Source organism: Choloepus didactylus, chromosome 4 (assembly GCF_015220235.1).
Source record: "Choloepus didactylus isolate mChoDid1 chromosome 4, mChoDid1.pri, whole genome shotgun sequence".
Taxonomy (NCBI): domain Eukaryota; kingdom Metazoa; phylum Chordata; class Mammalia; order Pilosa; family Megalonychidae; genus Choloepus; species Choloepus didactylus.
In genome coordinates this window covers 111337900-111352767 of record NC_051310.1, presented here as the reverse complement: position 1 = coordinate 111352767, position 14868 = coordinate 111337900, and the positions used below count along the sequence as shown (strand labels likewise).

The following is a 14868-nucleotide window of genomic DNA, read 5'->3' as shown; positions in this document are numbered from 1 at the left end:
TTGAGGTGCCCCAAATACCCTAAGGTTTTTAAGCCTCCCAAGAAGTAATCTTTCTTAATACCTTTAAGAATAAGAATTCTGTAAACCATGTACATGGCAGTTTTCCTGGGAGGGCTTTAAACATTGGCTCCATAAAGTCAACCTTAGTTCTTTAAAAATGACTTGTCAAACCTGACTGAATAAGTATCATTCTCGAATATGACATTCCAGGTAAGGTCTTGGTTGCGTAGCCTACTTTTGTAATTATACTGTGGTAAACAAGGAGAACAGATCCTTTTTGAATCTGAGTAAATAACTATATTGCCATGCAAAGTAAGGAGAGTCAAAGATAGTTTCCGAATTTGAGAGGTGGAGGGAACACATTTAAAGTATTAGAAGATAAGTTTCCTATTTTCAAGGAATTTTAGGAATATTCATTTTATATATATCATAAATAAACTCATTTATCTTTATAAACCAATCAGAAAAGAGTTCCTTTAATTTAAAAGAATTTACCATTTAATTTGTTAATACCATCTAGAGACAGGAAAACATTACACACTCACAACAAAAGGTAAAGGACTTTCTAAAATACGGACACAAACATACAGATACAGAGGGCATATAGTCTCAACTCTACAGTATCAGCTAGAGACCAAGAATAAACATAGAAACCCAAAAATTTACCTGTCCAGATAACAAAGAGCTATTATCCTTCCTTGTGTGCATGAAAACCCTAATTGAATTTGAACTCAAAAATAGACAAATGGACAAACAAAAGATTAACCAACCAGATTCTCTCTTGTCTCTCATGCAACAAAGAATAGATCGCTATAAGCCATTAGTCCATTAATAGAGATTACCAAATGTTTGATCTGAAAACCAAATTTTCAGTCAGCTACCAACAGGGAATAAATTATTGGCCATAAATGAACCGGAATCAAATGTAATAAAATAAAATTTAAATTACAAAAAACAGAGTCAACAAAGTTCTGTTGTCACTTGGATTCATCTCTGAGAGCCAAGAAAAGATGTGCTTGGATTTAAGCTGTCTGTGAGGTGCACCATTTCTGGTGATGAAGTTTATCTAACTCTGCCAAGTGAATCTACTGGAAATCATGATTGGACCTCTAAAACTGTTAAGGGATAATCTTAAAAAAACCCAAAGTTATATAAAATGAACACATGTCAGTTTCATAGAGCTCATTAATTAAATAAGGGAACAGATAAGGCGTTACAAGTTAAAGGAAAATCCAAAGAATTAGGTATATTTATAAATCAAAAATATTGAAATAAATTTGCAAACAAATGTCGGATTTTTGGGGGTAGGGTGGAATGGAGGAAGACTTGATCCTCCATTGCGCATAATTTCTTTGTATGTCTATAGACAAGAATTATTTGCATTGCTATCAGTTTCCACAAATTAACCTTAATCTTTGCAGAGTTGTAAAGGAGGCTAATCAAAGACAAAGGTGCATAGTCTTATAGGGTCAGATATTCACCAGAGGCTCCAGTATTCCAATAAAAAGATATCCAGTAATCTCTTTTGCTTATTTCAAAGTTTAAAATTTTTCCTTACAGTGGTAAATGCCCACACAGGTATGTGTCTAAAATTAAACAAATTGCTTCAACCAATACTTAAGCAAGGGTTTAAAATGACACTTCTATTCTTTAGAATTCTTCGACAATGAAGCTGACCCTAGAAGTGGAAATATATTGAATTATAAGGGGACTATGATTTTCACATCTGCAAAACAGAGATATTTCTTGGAAATGGACTTTGGTATTTATAGGTGAAAAGTATTTGTGAGGGCAAAGAACTTGTCTTAATATTTTAAAGTAGTTAAATGTAGCAGGCTTGAATTGGTTGTGTTCTGGATCAGTAGTTCTTAAGTTTTAGAGTACAAAAGATTGACCCAGAATACTTATTTAAAATGCAGATTACTGGGCCCCACTTCTAATGGTTCTTAAACTTGAATGCACATAAATAATGTAGGGAGCTTCAATAATGCAGATTCCCAGGCCCTCAACTCGAGGATTTGAAAGATCTGGGTAGGGCCCAGGAATCTCCATTTTTAATAAGAAACTCTCCCCTCAGACGATTCTGTGGTAGGTAAACTGAAGATCTCTTTTTGTAATCATTGTTTTACAAGTAAAGTATTCTTTAGTTATCCAGCCCCTCAGTGTTCATTCTTCTGAATTCTTGTAGCACTAGAATTTGGCATCCTTAGTAGCAATATAATATAATCATAGTGGCCATAAGGCAAGTGGAAATAATATTGGGTCCTCTGAGAGTGTGTGCCAAAGATTTCAACTTAGTCCAGCTTGGTACACAGTTTTTATTCTAGGATTTCCTAGAGACCCAAAGTTTTCCACTGGTCTTCTTATAATATATGGGAGTTAACGAGAAGCTGAAGCCCTAACACAAGTTTATTTCAGTACTCCCCAAGTTTCCACGTTTCTGGCTTTAATACAATAGATCTACCTTAATGAAAGTTTTTCCCCTAACAGCAGGCTTTATTCAATTATTCATTTATTGATTCATTTATTCATTTTTTTAAATTCAATTTTTGGAGATACATTCACAAACCATGCAGTCATCCACAGTGTATAATCAGTTGTTCACAGTACCATTACATAGTTGTGCATTCATCACCACAATCAATTTTTGAACATTTTCATTACTCCAAAAAAATAAAAATAAGAATAAAAATAGTAGTAAAAAAGAACACCCAAAACAACCCATCTGCCATCCCTTCTTATTATTCATTTACTTTTTGTCCTCAGTTTTCTACTCATCTGTCCATACACTAAATAAAGGAAGTATGAGCCACGAGGTTTTCACAATCACATGGTCACATAGTGTAAGCTATATACTTCATTTCATTTCTCTTCCCTGTTTTGGTCCAAGAAGGCTTTCTCAATCCCATGATGCCAGGGCCAAGCTCATCCCCCTGAGTCATGTCCCACGTAGGGAGAGGGCAGTGACTTTACCTGAAGAGTTGGCTCAGAGAGAGGCCATATCTGAGCAACAAAAGACGTTCTCTAGGGTGACGCTTAGGCACAATTTTAAGTAAGTTTAGCCTCTCCTTTGTAGTACAAACTTCATAAGGGCAAGCCCCAAGATCAAGGGCTTGGCTTTCTAGATTGGTGGCCCCCAATATCATTAATTCCCCAGGTGGGAAAGTTTAATATTTCCACATTTTCCCCCAGTCCCTAAAAGGGACTTTGTAAATACATTTTTTTTCTCTGCCCAAATTACTCTGGGATGTATCAGGGCTTCACACTAACCTGTACTAACCAACCAGATTTCACTTCCTTTCAAAGTTTCATGTAATTATGATGTTTGAATAAACTGACCATACAAGTTAAATTATACAGTGTGTTACAAAAATATATAGATTTTGCACCTAATAAACTTCTCTTCCTTTGGTCTCACACAGAAGTTGAAGTTTTAAAACATCGTCAATATCATCCTTTACTCTTTAGTCTGATTTACCTTAGTCCTAACTAAGTCCATTTTGTTCATAACTCTAATTGAAGTATGATCTCTTTTTTCAGACTCTTTAACATTTGCTGTATGGGGTAATGCTGACATTCATAGCTGCCAGTCTCTGACTCTGAGTTTCTGGTGTCATACAGATACCCAAAGTTCCAGGGACTGACCAGGTTATACACAGAACTGAGAAATAGCCATTATAACTCAGGAATTAGGTGTAACTTCTGTAAGAGCTTACAGTCTGGGAACCTTTACAATAAGCCCCCTGATAAACTGTGCTCTCAGATTCAGTTCTCAGAGTTTGCACATTATAGTTAGTCCATTTTAGTGAGGCATTATAATGTTTTTCTTTTCGTTTCTGGTTTGTCTCACTCAACATACTGTCTTCAATGTCCATTCACCTCACAACTTCATTCCTTTTTGTAGCAGCTCAATAGTCCATGTATGTATACACCACAATTCGTCATTCCGTTCATCAGTCAGTGTACCCTTAGGCCACCTCCATTCACTGTGAATCATGAATCCTGCCACCATAAACCTCACTGTGCAAATGTCCTCTTTTCAGTTCTTCCAAGTATATACCCAATAACAGAGTTGTAGGACCATATGGCAACCCCATGGTTAGCTTCCTGTGGAACTACCACACTGCCCTCCAGATGGGCTGCACCATTCTACTTCCCCACCAACAGTAATTCAGTACTTCCCTTTCTGCACATTTTCTCCAGCTCTGTGTCCCTCTGTTTATTTTTTAGATGATTTTATTCACACACCATATACTCCATCCTAAGTAAACAATCAGTGGTTCCCTTTATAATCCGTAGGTATGCATTCACCACTACTATCTAATATTTCTTCTCTTTCTTTAATTTGGCATCTGCAGGGTCCTTCTCCAGTCTATGTCCTCCTCCAGAATTTCAAACAATTCAAAATTGTCCTTTTTTTGTTGACCCTTTGGAGAGGAGTTTTCAGTAACTGTTTATGTCACCATGTTGATGATGGCACCATGATTTATTCATTTTTTAATTTATTTAACAATATCTCTTATGCTTAAAAAGGCTTAGTACCACCATGCTGACACTGTGAGTTCTAGCAATTGTAAATTAGTTGTATTAATATAAACCATGTTGCCCAGTTTCACTAAAATAATCTATTTGGGCAGCATACATCTTCCAGTGATATGAAAAATGGTTAAAAATAATTCCTTCTTTTATAAAACATGAGAACTTATCACTACAGGACCATGGCTTCCAGTACACAGATCGGCTTTCTTTCAGAAAAATGTACCTCCTAGTAATTAAGAATGTGTATCTGATTTCTCTGAATTTGAAAATGAATAACAATATTATTAATTGAAAGTGACATAAGCATAAAGAAGTTTTAGTTTGTCTTGAAATTATGGCAATGCCATGTTTTCTTGGGTTAGCATATAAAGCTTAAATGAATATATGTTGTAGCTATATTTTTTGTTCATTCAAAGAATTAAAGGGACTAATGTAACCTCATAAATAAAATATGTATAGAATAGGATATACTTGTGAAGTCTGTAGAACTCGGTCTTTGTGGAAGTTAAACTCATATTCTGTTAACCTTCCTTTTTAGGGATTTTAAGTATGATGGAACGAGGGTTGATTCCACCAACAGCTAGGATTACCTTTAAGAATCCACCCATTATACCCAGAGCAGCTCCTCTGCATAGTTTTGATGAAGCACATAAAATTCCAGCCACAGGTAAGACACTCTTGCTTATATACTTGTTGGGGATACTCAGAAATTACTGCCCCAGAAAATCTAGCCTTCTAGTATCCAGATTTTATCTTCCATAATAGGACAAGATGAAAGTTGTGATGATCCTGAGTTTCACTTTACTGAATAAAGTAACTTTTGCCATCTTTGTAAAATACCTATTACAGGTCTGTGCTCTGTGTGGGCTTAGAAGGTTGGTATTTTAAAGGGGCTTGCAGTTTCATTGGAAAAACAAGTCAGGTATAATAAAGATACATAACAACACAAAGTAGCATTGAGTAAAGACCAAATGGATATTAAAGTCTAGTGCTAGTTGTTCAGGGGAATGACTGCTGAAGGGTGAGATAGGAGACTTCAAAGAGGAAGCTGGATGAAATGGGATGTGCTATAGAAAAGCACCAACCTGGGAATCTATTAACTTGTTGAAGAACCTTGGGGAAGCCATTTACTTTCTCTGGACTAGCTTTCCCAGTTATAAAATGAGGAGTTTGGGCTAAATTAATTCATCAATTCAACAAATATTTGTTGAATGCTTGCTTTATCCAAGACACCATTTAGATGCTGGGGGTCCAGAGAACAAGGCAGACAATATTTCTTGTCTCATGGTGCTTACATTCTAGTGGGAGACATAGATAATAAGCAGGTAAATAAATGAGAATTAAAGCTAGTGAAATAAAATAAAACAAAATGGGTTAGAATGTGGGGAAAGTCAGAGAATGTATCTCAGAAGATATATGATGCTTGAACTGAGAGTCAAATAAGAAGGAGATCTATTGAGAAAGCTCTGTGGAGGAGCATTCCAGGTATAAGACTGTATCAGCGGAAAGGCACTGAGGACTAAGGAGGGAATGAAGAGCAAGAAGGCCAGTGTGGCTGGAAGGCCATGAGCTCAAAAGAGAGAGGGAGGCGATGAGGCTGAAGAGATAGACATGGATCACATGATGTAAGCTCGAGCAGAGATTTGGAGTTGCCTGCAATATTATTATTCCCTTCCTCCATAGAAATAGAGTTTTGGATAGACACATGGCAACTCACCTAAAGACATTTCCCAGATTTCACTGCAGCTAAGGAGTGTCACGTGACCAGGTTCTGGATGATAGGAATTTAAGCAGAAGCAGAAAGGGAAACTTCTGGGTTGGGCACTTAAGAGGAAAGGAGCATGGCCTCCCTTTTTCCTTTCCTGTCTCTGGCTAGCTGGGATGCAGATTTGTTGAGGAACACTGGGAACCACTTTGGAGCCAGAGATGGAATTCCATGTTGAGCCTGACAGAGCTGCCCTGCCAACCCTGGCCTATCTCCATTTGGACTGTTGCATAAGAGAAAAGTAACTTCTTAATTTATTTAAACCAATGTATCTTAGGAACTTTCTTTTAGACTATGCTATAACCAGCATGACAGCCTTCCAAATCATGGAGAGGAGTTGGATTTTATTCTAACTGCATTGAGAGCCCACTGAAAGGTTAAACAGGAGGATGGGGTGATCTGATTCATGCTTTAGTAAGACGATTCTGACTGCTTTGAAGATAATGAGTCATAGGGGAGCATGAATGGAAGCAGGAAGAGTGATTAAAAGGCTGTTGAAGTAAACCAGGTGAGAAATGATAGATTTGAGAAAGATGGTGTCAGTGGAACCAATTCAGTTATGTTTTGGAGGAGGAGCCATGAGAACTGGCTGAGGGATAGGGAGTAAGGAAAAGAAAAGGCATCAAGGATAAGCGTTGACATCTTTGACAACATTTGATATTTCCATTTAAAAATTTTTAGCCCTTCTAAAGTGTCTGTTGTGGTATCACTTTGTGGGTTTAATTCCTAGTTCCCTGATGACCAAAAAGTTGAGTAGTTTTTTAGTATGTGTATAGGTCATTTGTGTGTCCTCTTTGGGAGAAGTGAAGTAAGAATTTAAAAGTTGGGTTGTCCATCCTTTTCTTAGCAATTTATAGCCATTATTTATATATTCTGGATACTAATATTTTATCAGCTTTATATATTGCAAATACTTTTTCCAACTCTAGTTCGGCACTTCACTCTCTTAATGGTGTCTTTTTTTAATTAAACTTTTTATTTTATGAGATAATTGAAGATTCACATGCAATTATAAGAAATAATACAGAGATATCCTATGTACTCTTTATTCAGTTTTCTCCAAGGAAAAACAATATACAATATCACAACCAGGATATAGATACAGCCAAGAAACAGAACATTTCCATCACCACAAGGATCTCTCATGTTGTCTTATTATAGCTACATCTACTTCCCTCCCACCCCACACTCCTTTAGCCCCTGGCAACCACTAATCTGTTCTCCATTTCTATAATTTTGTCATTTCATGAATGTTATATAAGTGGAATTATATGGTATGTAACCATTTGAGGTTGGCTTTTTTTCACTCAGAATAACTCTCTGAAGATTCATTCAGGTAGTCTGTATCAATAGTTTGTTGCTTTTTGTTGCTGAATAATATTCCATGGTGTGAATGTACCACAGTTGTTTAACCTGTTCATCAGCTGAAGGGCCTCTGGGATGTTTCCAAGTTGGGGCTGTTATGAATAAAGCTGCAACAAACATCCATGTATAAGGTTTATATATGAACATATGTTTTCATTTCTCTAGGATAAATGCCTAGGAGTACAATTTCTTGGTCAAATAATAATTGCATGTTTAGGTTTTTTTTTTTTTAAAGAATCTGCCAAACTGTTTTCAGAGTGGCTGTACCCTTTTATATTCCCACCATCAGTGTATGAGTGATCCAGTTTCTCTGCATCCTTGCCAGTATTTCATGTTGTCACTATTATTTATTTTAGACATTCTGATAGGGATATAGCAATACCTCATTGTGGTTTTAATTTGTATTTCCCTAATGGTTAATGATGTTGAACATCTTTTCATGTGCTTATTTGCCATCTGTATATCCTCTGGTGAAATATTTCTTTATGTCTTTTGCGCATTTTCTAATGGGACTGTTTATTTTTTTACTGTTGAGTTTTGTGAGTTCTTTAAATGTTCTAGGTACTAGTCATTCCTTGGATATATAGTTTACAAATATTTTCTCCCAGTCTGGAGCTTGTCAACTGATCCTCTTCAAAGAATTTTCGCAGAGCAGTAGTTCTAATTTTCATGAAGGTCAGTATATCAGTTTTTCTTTTATGAATCATGCTTTTGGTGCAAAGCCTAAAAACTGTTTGCTTAGCCCTAGATCCCAAAGATTTTCTCCTATGCTTTTTAAAAAAATAATAAATTTTACTTTTAGAGCAATTTGAGGTTTACAGAAAAATTGCACAGAAAGTAAAGAGAGTTCCCTATACCCTCCACACATACACAGTTTCCCCAATTATTAACATCTCGCATTAGTGTGGTACATTTGTTACAATCAATGAACCAATATTGATACACTAAACTCTGTAACTAAACTCCATAGTTTACATTAAGGTTCACTCTGTGTTGGACAATTCTGTGAATTTTGACAAATGCATAATTTCATGTATCCACCCTTACAGTATCATGCAGGATCGTTCACTACCTGAAAAATGCCCTGTACTCCACTTATTCATCCCCATACCCAGCCTCCACTGAACATGTGGCAACCATTGATCTTTTTACTGTCTCTATAAGTTCGTCTTTTCCGGAATGTCGTGTATTTGGAATCCTATAGCATGCAGCCTTTTCAGACTGGTTTCTTTCACTTAGGAATGTGCATTTAAAGTTCCTTTTTGTCTTTTAGTGGTCTTTTGGGTCATTTCTTTTTATCACTGAAAAATATTCCATTTTATGAATGTACCAGAGTTTATCCATTCACCTACTTAAAGACATGTTGGTTGCTTCCAATTTTTGGTATTTATGAATAAAGATGCTATAAACACTCATGTGTAGGTTTTTGTGTGGACGTAAGTTCTCAACTCCTTTGGATAAATACCTAGAAGTGTAGTTGCACTTACCATATGGTAAGCCTATGTTTAACTCTGTAAGAAACTGCCAAACTGTCTTCGTAAGTGGCTTACCATTTTATATTCCCATCAGCAATGAACAAAAATTCCTGTTACTTCCTATGGTTTTTCTAAACCTCTTGTAGTTTTATATAAACGGTGATCCATTTTGAGATATGTTTTGTATAAGGTGTGAAAATTAGGTCAAGGTTCTTTATTTTTTATTTTTTTACCTATTGATGTCCAGTTGTTGCGGCATCAGTCTTTTAAAAGGCTATATTTCCTCCATTGAATTACTTTGCACCTTTCCAAAAATCAGGTGAATATGTTTGTATGGGTCTATATTAGAGTTCACTGTCCTGTTCCATTGATCTGTGTGTCTGTCCCTCTACCAATACCATACAGTCTTGATCACTGTAGCTTTATAAGAAGTCTTGAAATTGGGCAGACTAATTCCTCCCACTTTATTTTGTTTTTCCAAAATTGTTTTAGATATTCTACTTCTTTTGCTTTTCCATGTAAATTTTCATATAAATCTTATCTATATCTACAAAAAAAATCTTGCCAAGATTTTGATAGCAATTATTTTAAACCTGTATATCAATTTGGGAAGAATTGACATCTTTACTATGTGGAGTTGGTCCATAAACATGGTATTTCTCTCCAATTATTTAGTTATTCTTTGATTTCTTTCAATAGCGTTGTGTAGTTTTGCACATACAAGTCCTGTACATGTTTTGTTACATTTACACCTAAGTATTTCATTTTTTGAGTAATCATAAATGGAGCTGTACATTTAATTATGTGCCCATGTGTTTGTCCCTAGTATATAGAAATACAATTGATTTTGTATTTTTTTTTTTTTATCGTGTGACCTTGCTAAACTCACTTGTTTGTTAGAGCAGTTTTTTGTAGATTCCTTGGGATTGTATACATAGACCATCATATCATCTGTAAATAAGGACAGTTTTATTGTTTTCCTTTCCAATTTGGATGCTTCTAATTTCTTTCAGTACTGTGTTGATAAGAGTGGTGAAAGCAGACATCCTTGCCTTGTTCCTGATCATATGGAGAAAGCATTCAGTTTTTCACCCTTGAGTATAAAATATCTATAGGTTTTTCACAAATGGCCTTTTATCAAGTTGAGGAAGTTCCCCTACATCCCTATTTTTCTGAAACTTTTTGTTATGAATGGATGTTGAATTTTGTCAAATGCTTTTTCTGAATCAATTGACATAGTTAATGCAATTTTTCTTTGATAGTTTGACTATAATGTATCTTTGTGTAGCTTGGAGTTTGTTGAGATGTGTAGATTCATGTCTTTCATCAAATTTAGGAAGTTTTCACCCATTATATCTTCAAATATTCTTTCTACCAGTTTCTGTCTTTCTTCTCCTTCTGGGATACCCATAATGCATATATTGGTCTGCTTTAATGGTACCTCTCAGTTCCCTTAGGCTCTGTTCACTTTTCTTCTTTCTTTTTTCTGTTCCTCAGACTGGATATTTTCAATTGTCCTATCTTCAAGTGCTCTGATGATGTCTTCGGCTTACTCACATCTGCTGTTGAATCTAATGAATTTTTTTCATTTCAGTTATGGTACTTTAACTCCAAAATTTCTGTTTGATTTCTTTGTATAATTTCTATCTTTTTATTGATACTATCATCTTGTTCATCCATTGTTTTCCTGATTTCCTTTAGTTCTTTGTAGATGGTTTCCTTTCACTCTTTGAGTATTTAAAAACAGTTTATCTAAAGTCTTTGTCCAGTAAGTCCAAAATCAGGGCATTCTCAGGGATGGTTTCTGCCCATTTTTTTTTTTTCCTTTGAATGGGTCATACTTTCTGTTTCTTTGTATGCCTTGTGATTCTTCTGTTGTTGAAAACTGGACATTCAAATATTACAATGTGGTAACTAGAAATCAAATTTTTAGCCCTTCCCCAGGGTTTTCTGTTCTTGGTTGTTGAAGGCTTAGCTTGTGTTCAGCAAGTGTTTTGCAGAGATTTCCTTAACACCAGGAACTTCAGCGTGCACTTCCTGCTTGCACTGAGCCTAGAGATCAGCCACTGATGAAAGCTTAGGGGTCTTCTCAGGACTTTTCTGAGCATGCAACCTGTACTAAGAATGTGTGTGGCTTTCTAAATTCCCCAGTATACACAGGTTCTCTTGATTTCCCTAATGTCTAAAAGAGCTCTCTCCCTGACTTTTCCTCCAGGTCTTAGACAGGCTATTGTATGCCTCAGATGGCTGTGGGCTTTTCATCTGCCTTACAATGTTTTTGAGCAATACCCACCACTTTTCCACTCCAAGTGGGTTCTGAATTAGGCAAAACAGTTAGGATCACCTGTGTCAGTCCTTCAGCTAGCCCTCCAACAAGTTAAAATAGAGAAACACAATATTTTGTAAATAAAGTCTGCTCTGTTCCCTCTGGAACCAGGGATCAGGGTTCCATATTAGGAATGCCAGCTGCTACTTCAAGAATGCCAATGACCTGGGGAAAGGGTGGGGCAAGGAGAAGTAAAAATGGCACAAAGTTTTCCCACCACTTTATTTTAATTTTTTTGTGGTATATATAACATAAAATATATTTCTGTAAGACATAAAATTGGCCATTTTAATCATTTTTAAATGTACAGTTCTTTACAACTTTTACAGTATTGTGCTACCATTGTCACTATCCATTACCCAATCTTTTCCCTCACCCCAAACACAAACTCTGTACCCATTAAGCATTTCCTCCTTCTCCAGCCTCTGGTTACTTCTAACCTACTTTCTATTATCCATGAATCTGCACATTCTAAATATTTCCTATAAGTGGAATCATTCAATATTTGTCATTTTGTATCAGGCTTATTTCATTTAGCATAATGTTTTCAAAGTTCATCCATGTTGTAGCACATGTCAGCATTTCATTCATTTTTATGCTTCAGTAATATTCCGTTTTATATATACCATATTTTGTTTATCCATTCATAGCTGATGGGCACTTGGATTGTTTCCACCTTTAGTTAGTGTGAATAATGCTGCCATGAACATTGCTGTAAAAATATCTCTTTCCATCTCTGTTTTCAATTCTTTTAGAATCTCACAATTTTTAAGTTGTCTTTGTCCTTATTTAGAATTTGTTTAGCTACTGTAAACCTTTGACTGTTTTCCAGCATTCTAGAAAAGTTGGCTCTGATAGTTTCTGCTTGTTTTTTAGATGTTTAGGAAGGAATTTGGGGCTGCCAACTCCATCATTTTGCTGACCTCACTCTCCCTTAGTATCCTTTTGATATCCTGTTTTATTTCTGGTATTAGAAATTTTTGCCTTCTTTCTTTTTCTTTGTCAGACTTACTAAAGGTTTGTCAATATTATTGATCATTTAAAAACCCACCTCCAGTGTATCATTGATTTTCTCTGTGTGTTTCTGTTTTCAATTTCATTGATTTCTGCTCTTACCTTCATTATTTCCTCCCCTCCACTTTGGATATATTTTGCTCTTCTTTGTCTAGCTTCTTGGGGCAGAAGCTTAGATTATTAATTTGAGACTTTTCTTCTTTTCTCATGATGCATTTAGTACTATAAATTTACTCTCTCAATACTTCTTTTAGTGGTGTCTCGTAAATTTTGATATGTTGTGGTGGTTTGAAACTGTATTTACCCCAGAAAATAGTGTTTATAAAGCTAGTCCATTCTTGTGTGTGTAAACCTATTGTAGGTAGGATCTTTTGATGAGATTATACAGTTAAGGCATGGCCCAGGGTGGGTCTTAATCATCTTAATGGAGTCCTTTATAAATGGGATGAATGAGGGGTGGGGGTCAGAAGGGGGAAAGCCACAGAAACAAGAAGCTGAAATCAACAAAAACTGGAAGAGAGGGGAGAGACTGGCAGACACTGCCATGTGCCTTGCCATGTGGCAGAGTAAAAAGGATCACCAACAGCTAGTTGTCAGAAAGAAAATATCACTTTGATGATGCCTTGATTTGGACATTTTTCCAGACTCCAACCATAAGTGAATAAATTCCCATTGCTCAAGCCAAACCATTTCATGGTATATTGCTTTCAGCAGCCTGGGAAACTAAAACAGATTTTGGTACCAGGAGTGAGGTCTTGCTATTGCAAATACCAAAAATGTGGAAACAGCTTTATAATTGGGTAATTGGTAGAGGCTGAAAGAACTGTGAGGAGCTTGATCGAAAAAGCCTAGATTGCTTTGAAGAGAGTGTTGCTAGAAATATGGAAGCTAAAGGCACTTCCAATGAAATGATGAATGTGTCTGTGTCAGTTTGGATATATTATGTCCTCCCAAAATGACATCTTGTGGGACAGACTGATTAGTCTATTGATTAGGGTGGAGCCTCTGATAGAATTATTTCCTTGGAGGTGTGGACCCCACCCATTCAGGGTGGGTCTTAATTAGATCACTGGAGTCCTTTAAAGAGAGCTCACACAGAGAGCAGAGAGGGCAAAACACCACAAGAGATGCTTGCTGATCATTAGAGATGCTGGAAATTCAAACAGAAGGATGTTTGGAGATGCTAAGCTAAGAGAAACCCAGAGACGTTTTGGAGAATGCCATTTTGAAATGCAACCCAGAGCAAAGGAACAGAAGATGCCAACCATGTGCCTTCTCACCTGACAGAGGTGTTCCAGACAGTGAAGGTATCTTCTTGTTGATGCCTTAGTTTGGACACTTTTATGGCCTTAGGACTGTAAATTTGTAACTGAATAAATCCCCTTTATAAAAGACAATCTATTTCTGGTATTTTGCATAATGGCAGCATTAGCAAACTGGAACAGTGTTATTGCAAACTTGAAGAAAGATGACCCTTGCTTTAAAGTGGCAGAGAACTTTGCAAAATTGAGTCCTGATGTCATATGGGAGGCAGAATTTGAAAGTGTTGAGCTTGGATATTTAGCTCTGGAGATATCCAAACTAAAAATGGAAAGTGCAGACTGTTTTCTCTTTGCATCAAAAGTAAATTACAAGAGGAAAGGGCTAAGCTGAGAACTGAACTCCTGGGCACAAAGAAACCAGAAATTCATGGTTTGGGAAATTCTGAGCTTCTAGAAAGCTAGCTCCCAGAGAATAGTACTCCATATGAAGATTTAACTGAACATAAATCCAGTCAGCCATTTCAGTGCAAGTCAGGATTGGAAATGCAGTTATCCAAAAGGATATGTGGAAAGTGCTACTATCTGATGGTTTAGACCCCTGTGTACTACATGGAAAGCTGGAAAGTTTTTTGTGAGATCTGTATGAACAGAACCACTGCCATCCTGGATTAAAAGGGACATAAAAAGGACAGATAGAAGGAAAAATGACTTCCAAAGCAGAACCATGGGAGCTGAGGTCTGGGCCAAAGACATTTTGGGCCAAGAGAGCAAGCCCACCTATGCATGTGGAAAGGGTGAATATGCCCCAGCACTTGGAGAGGGCAGAACTTCCACCCCATTATTCAGGAAGAGTGTTACCACCCCAGTTTTCTTAAATGCCTGGGGATTGCAGAGAGTCTGGCCATCACCCCAGTGTTGGATGAGGTTGAATTCTAGAGTCTGGCCACCACTCTGTGCTTGACAAGGATGGAGCTTAGAGCCTAACCACCTTCCCAATCCTTGATGAGGGTGGAACCTTCATCCCAATATTCAGGGAGAGTAGCACCACAGAATTCAGGGAGAGCACGGCCACTGTACAAGCACTTGGAAAGGATGGGGCTGACCTATAGAATGAAACATTCT

The 14868-nt window shown here is 36.7% G+C and overlaps 1 protein-coding gene across 15 annotated transcripts in view; it reads left to right on the top strand.

Moving 5' to 3' along the window:
• Window positions 1-14868, top strand: part of IQCH (IQ motif containing H) — a 301965-nt gene that overhangs the window by 127764 nt on the left and 159333 nt on the right. For 14 of the 15 annotated variants that reach the window (XR_005216422.1, XM_037833597.1, XM_037833596.1 and 11 more), the window contains one exon: window positions 5078-5206. Coding sequence is in view for 14 of the 15 variants with exons in the window: in XM_037833597.1 (XP_037689525.1) it covers window positions 5078-5206 (129 nt within the window). In the remaining variant the exon portion in view is untranslated. Of the gene's footprint in view, window positions 1-5077; window positions 5207-14868 lie in introns of those variants that run through there. The other variant, XM_037833598.1, reaches the window with a different exon arrangement.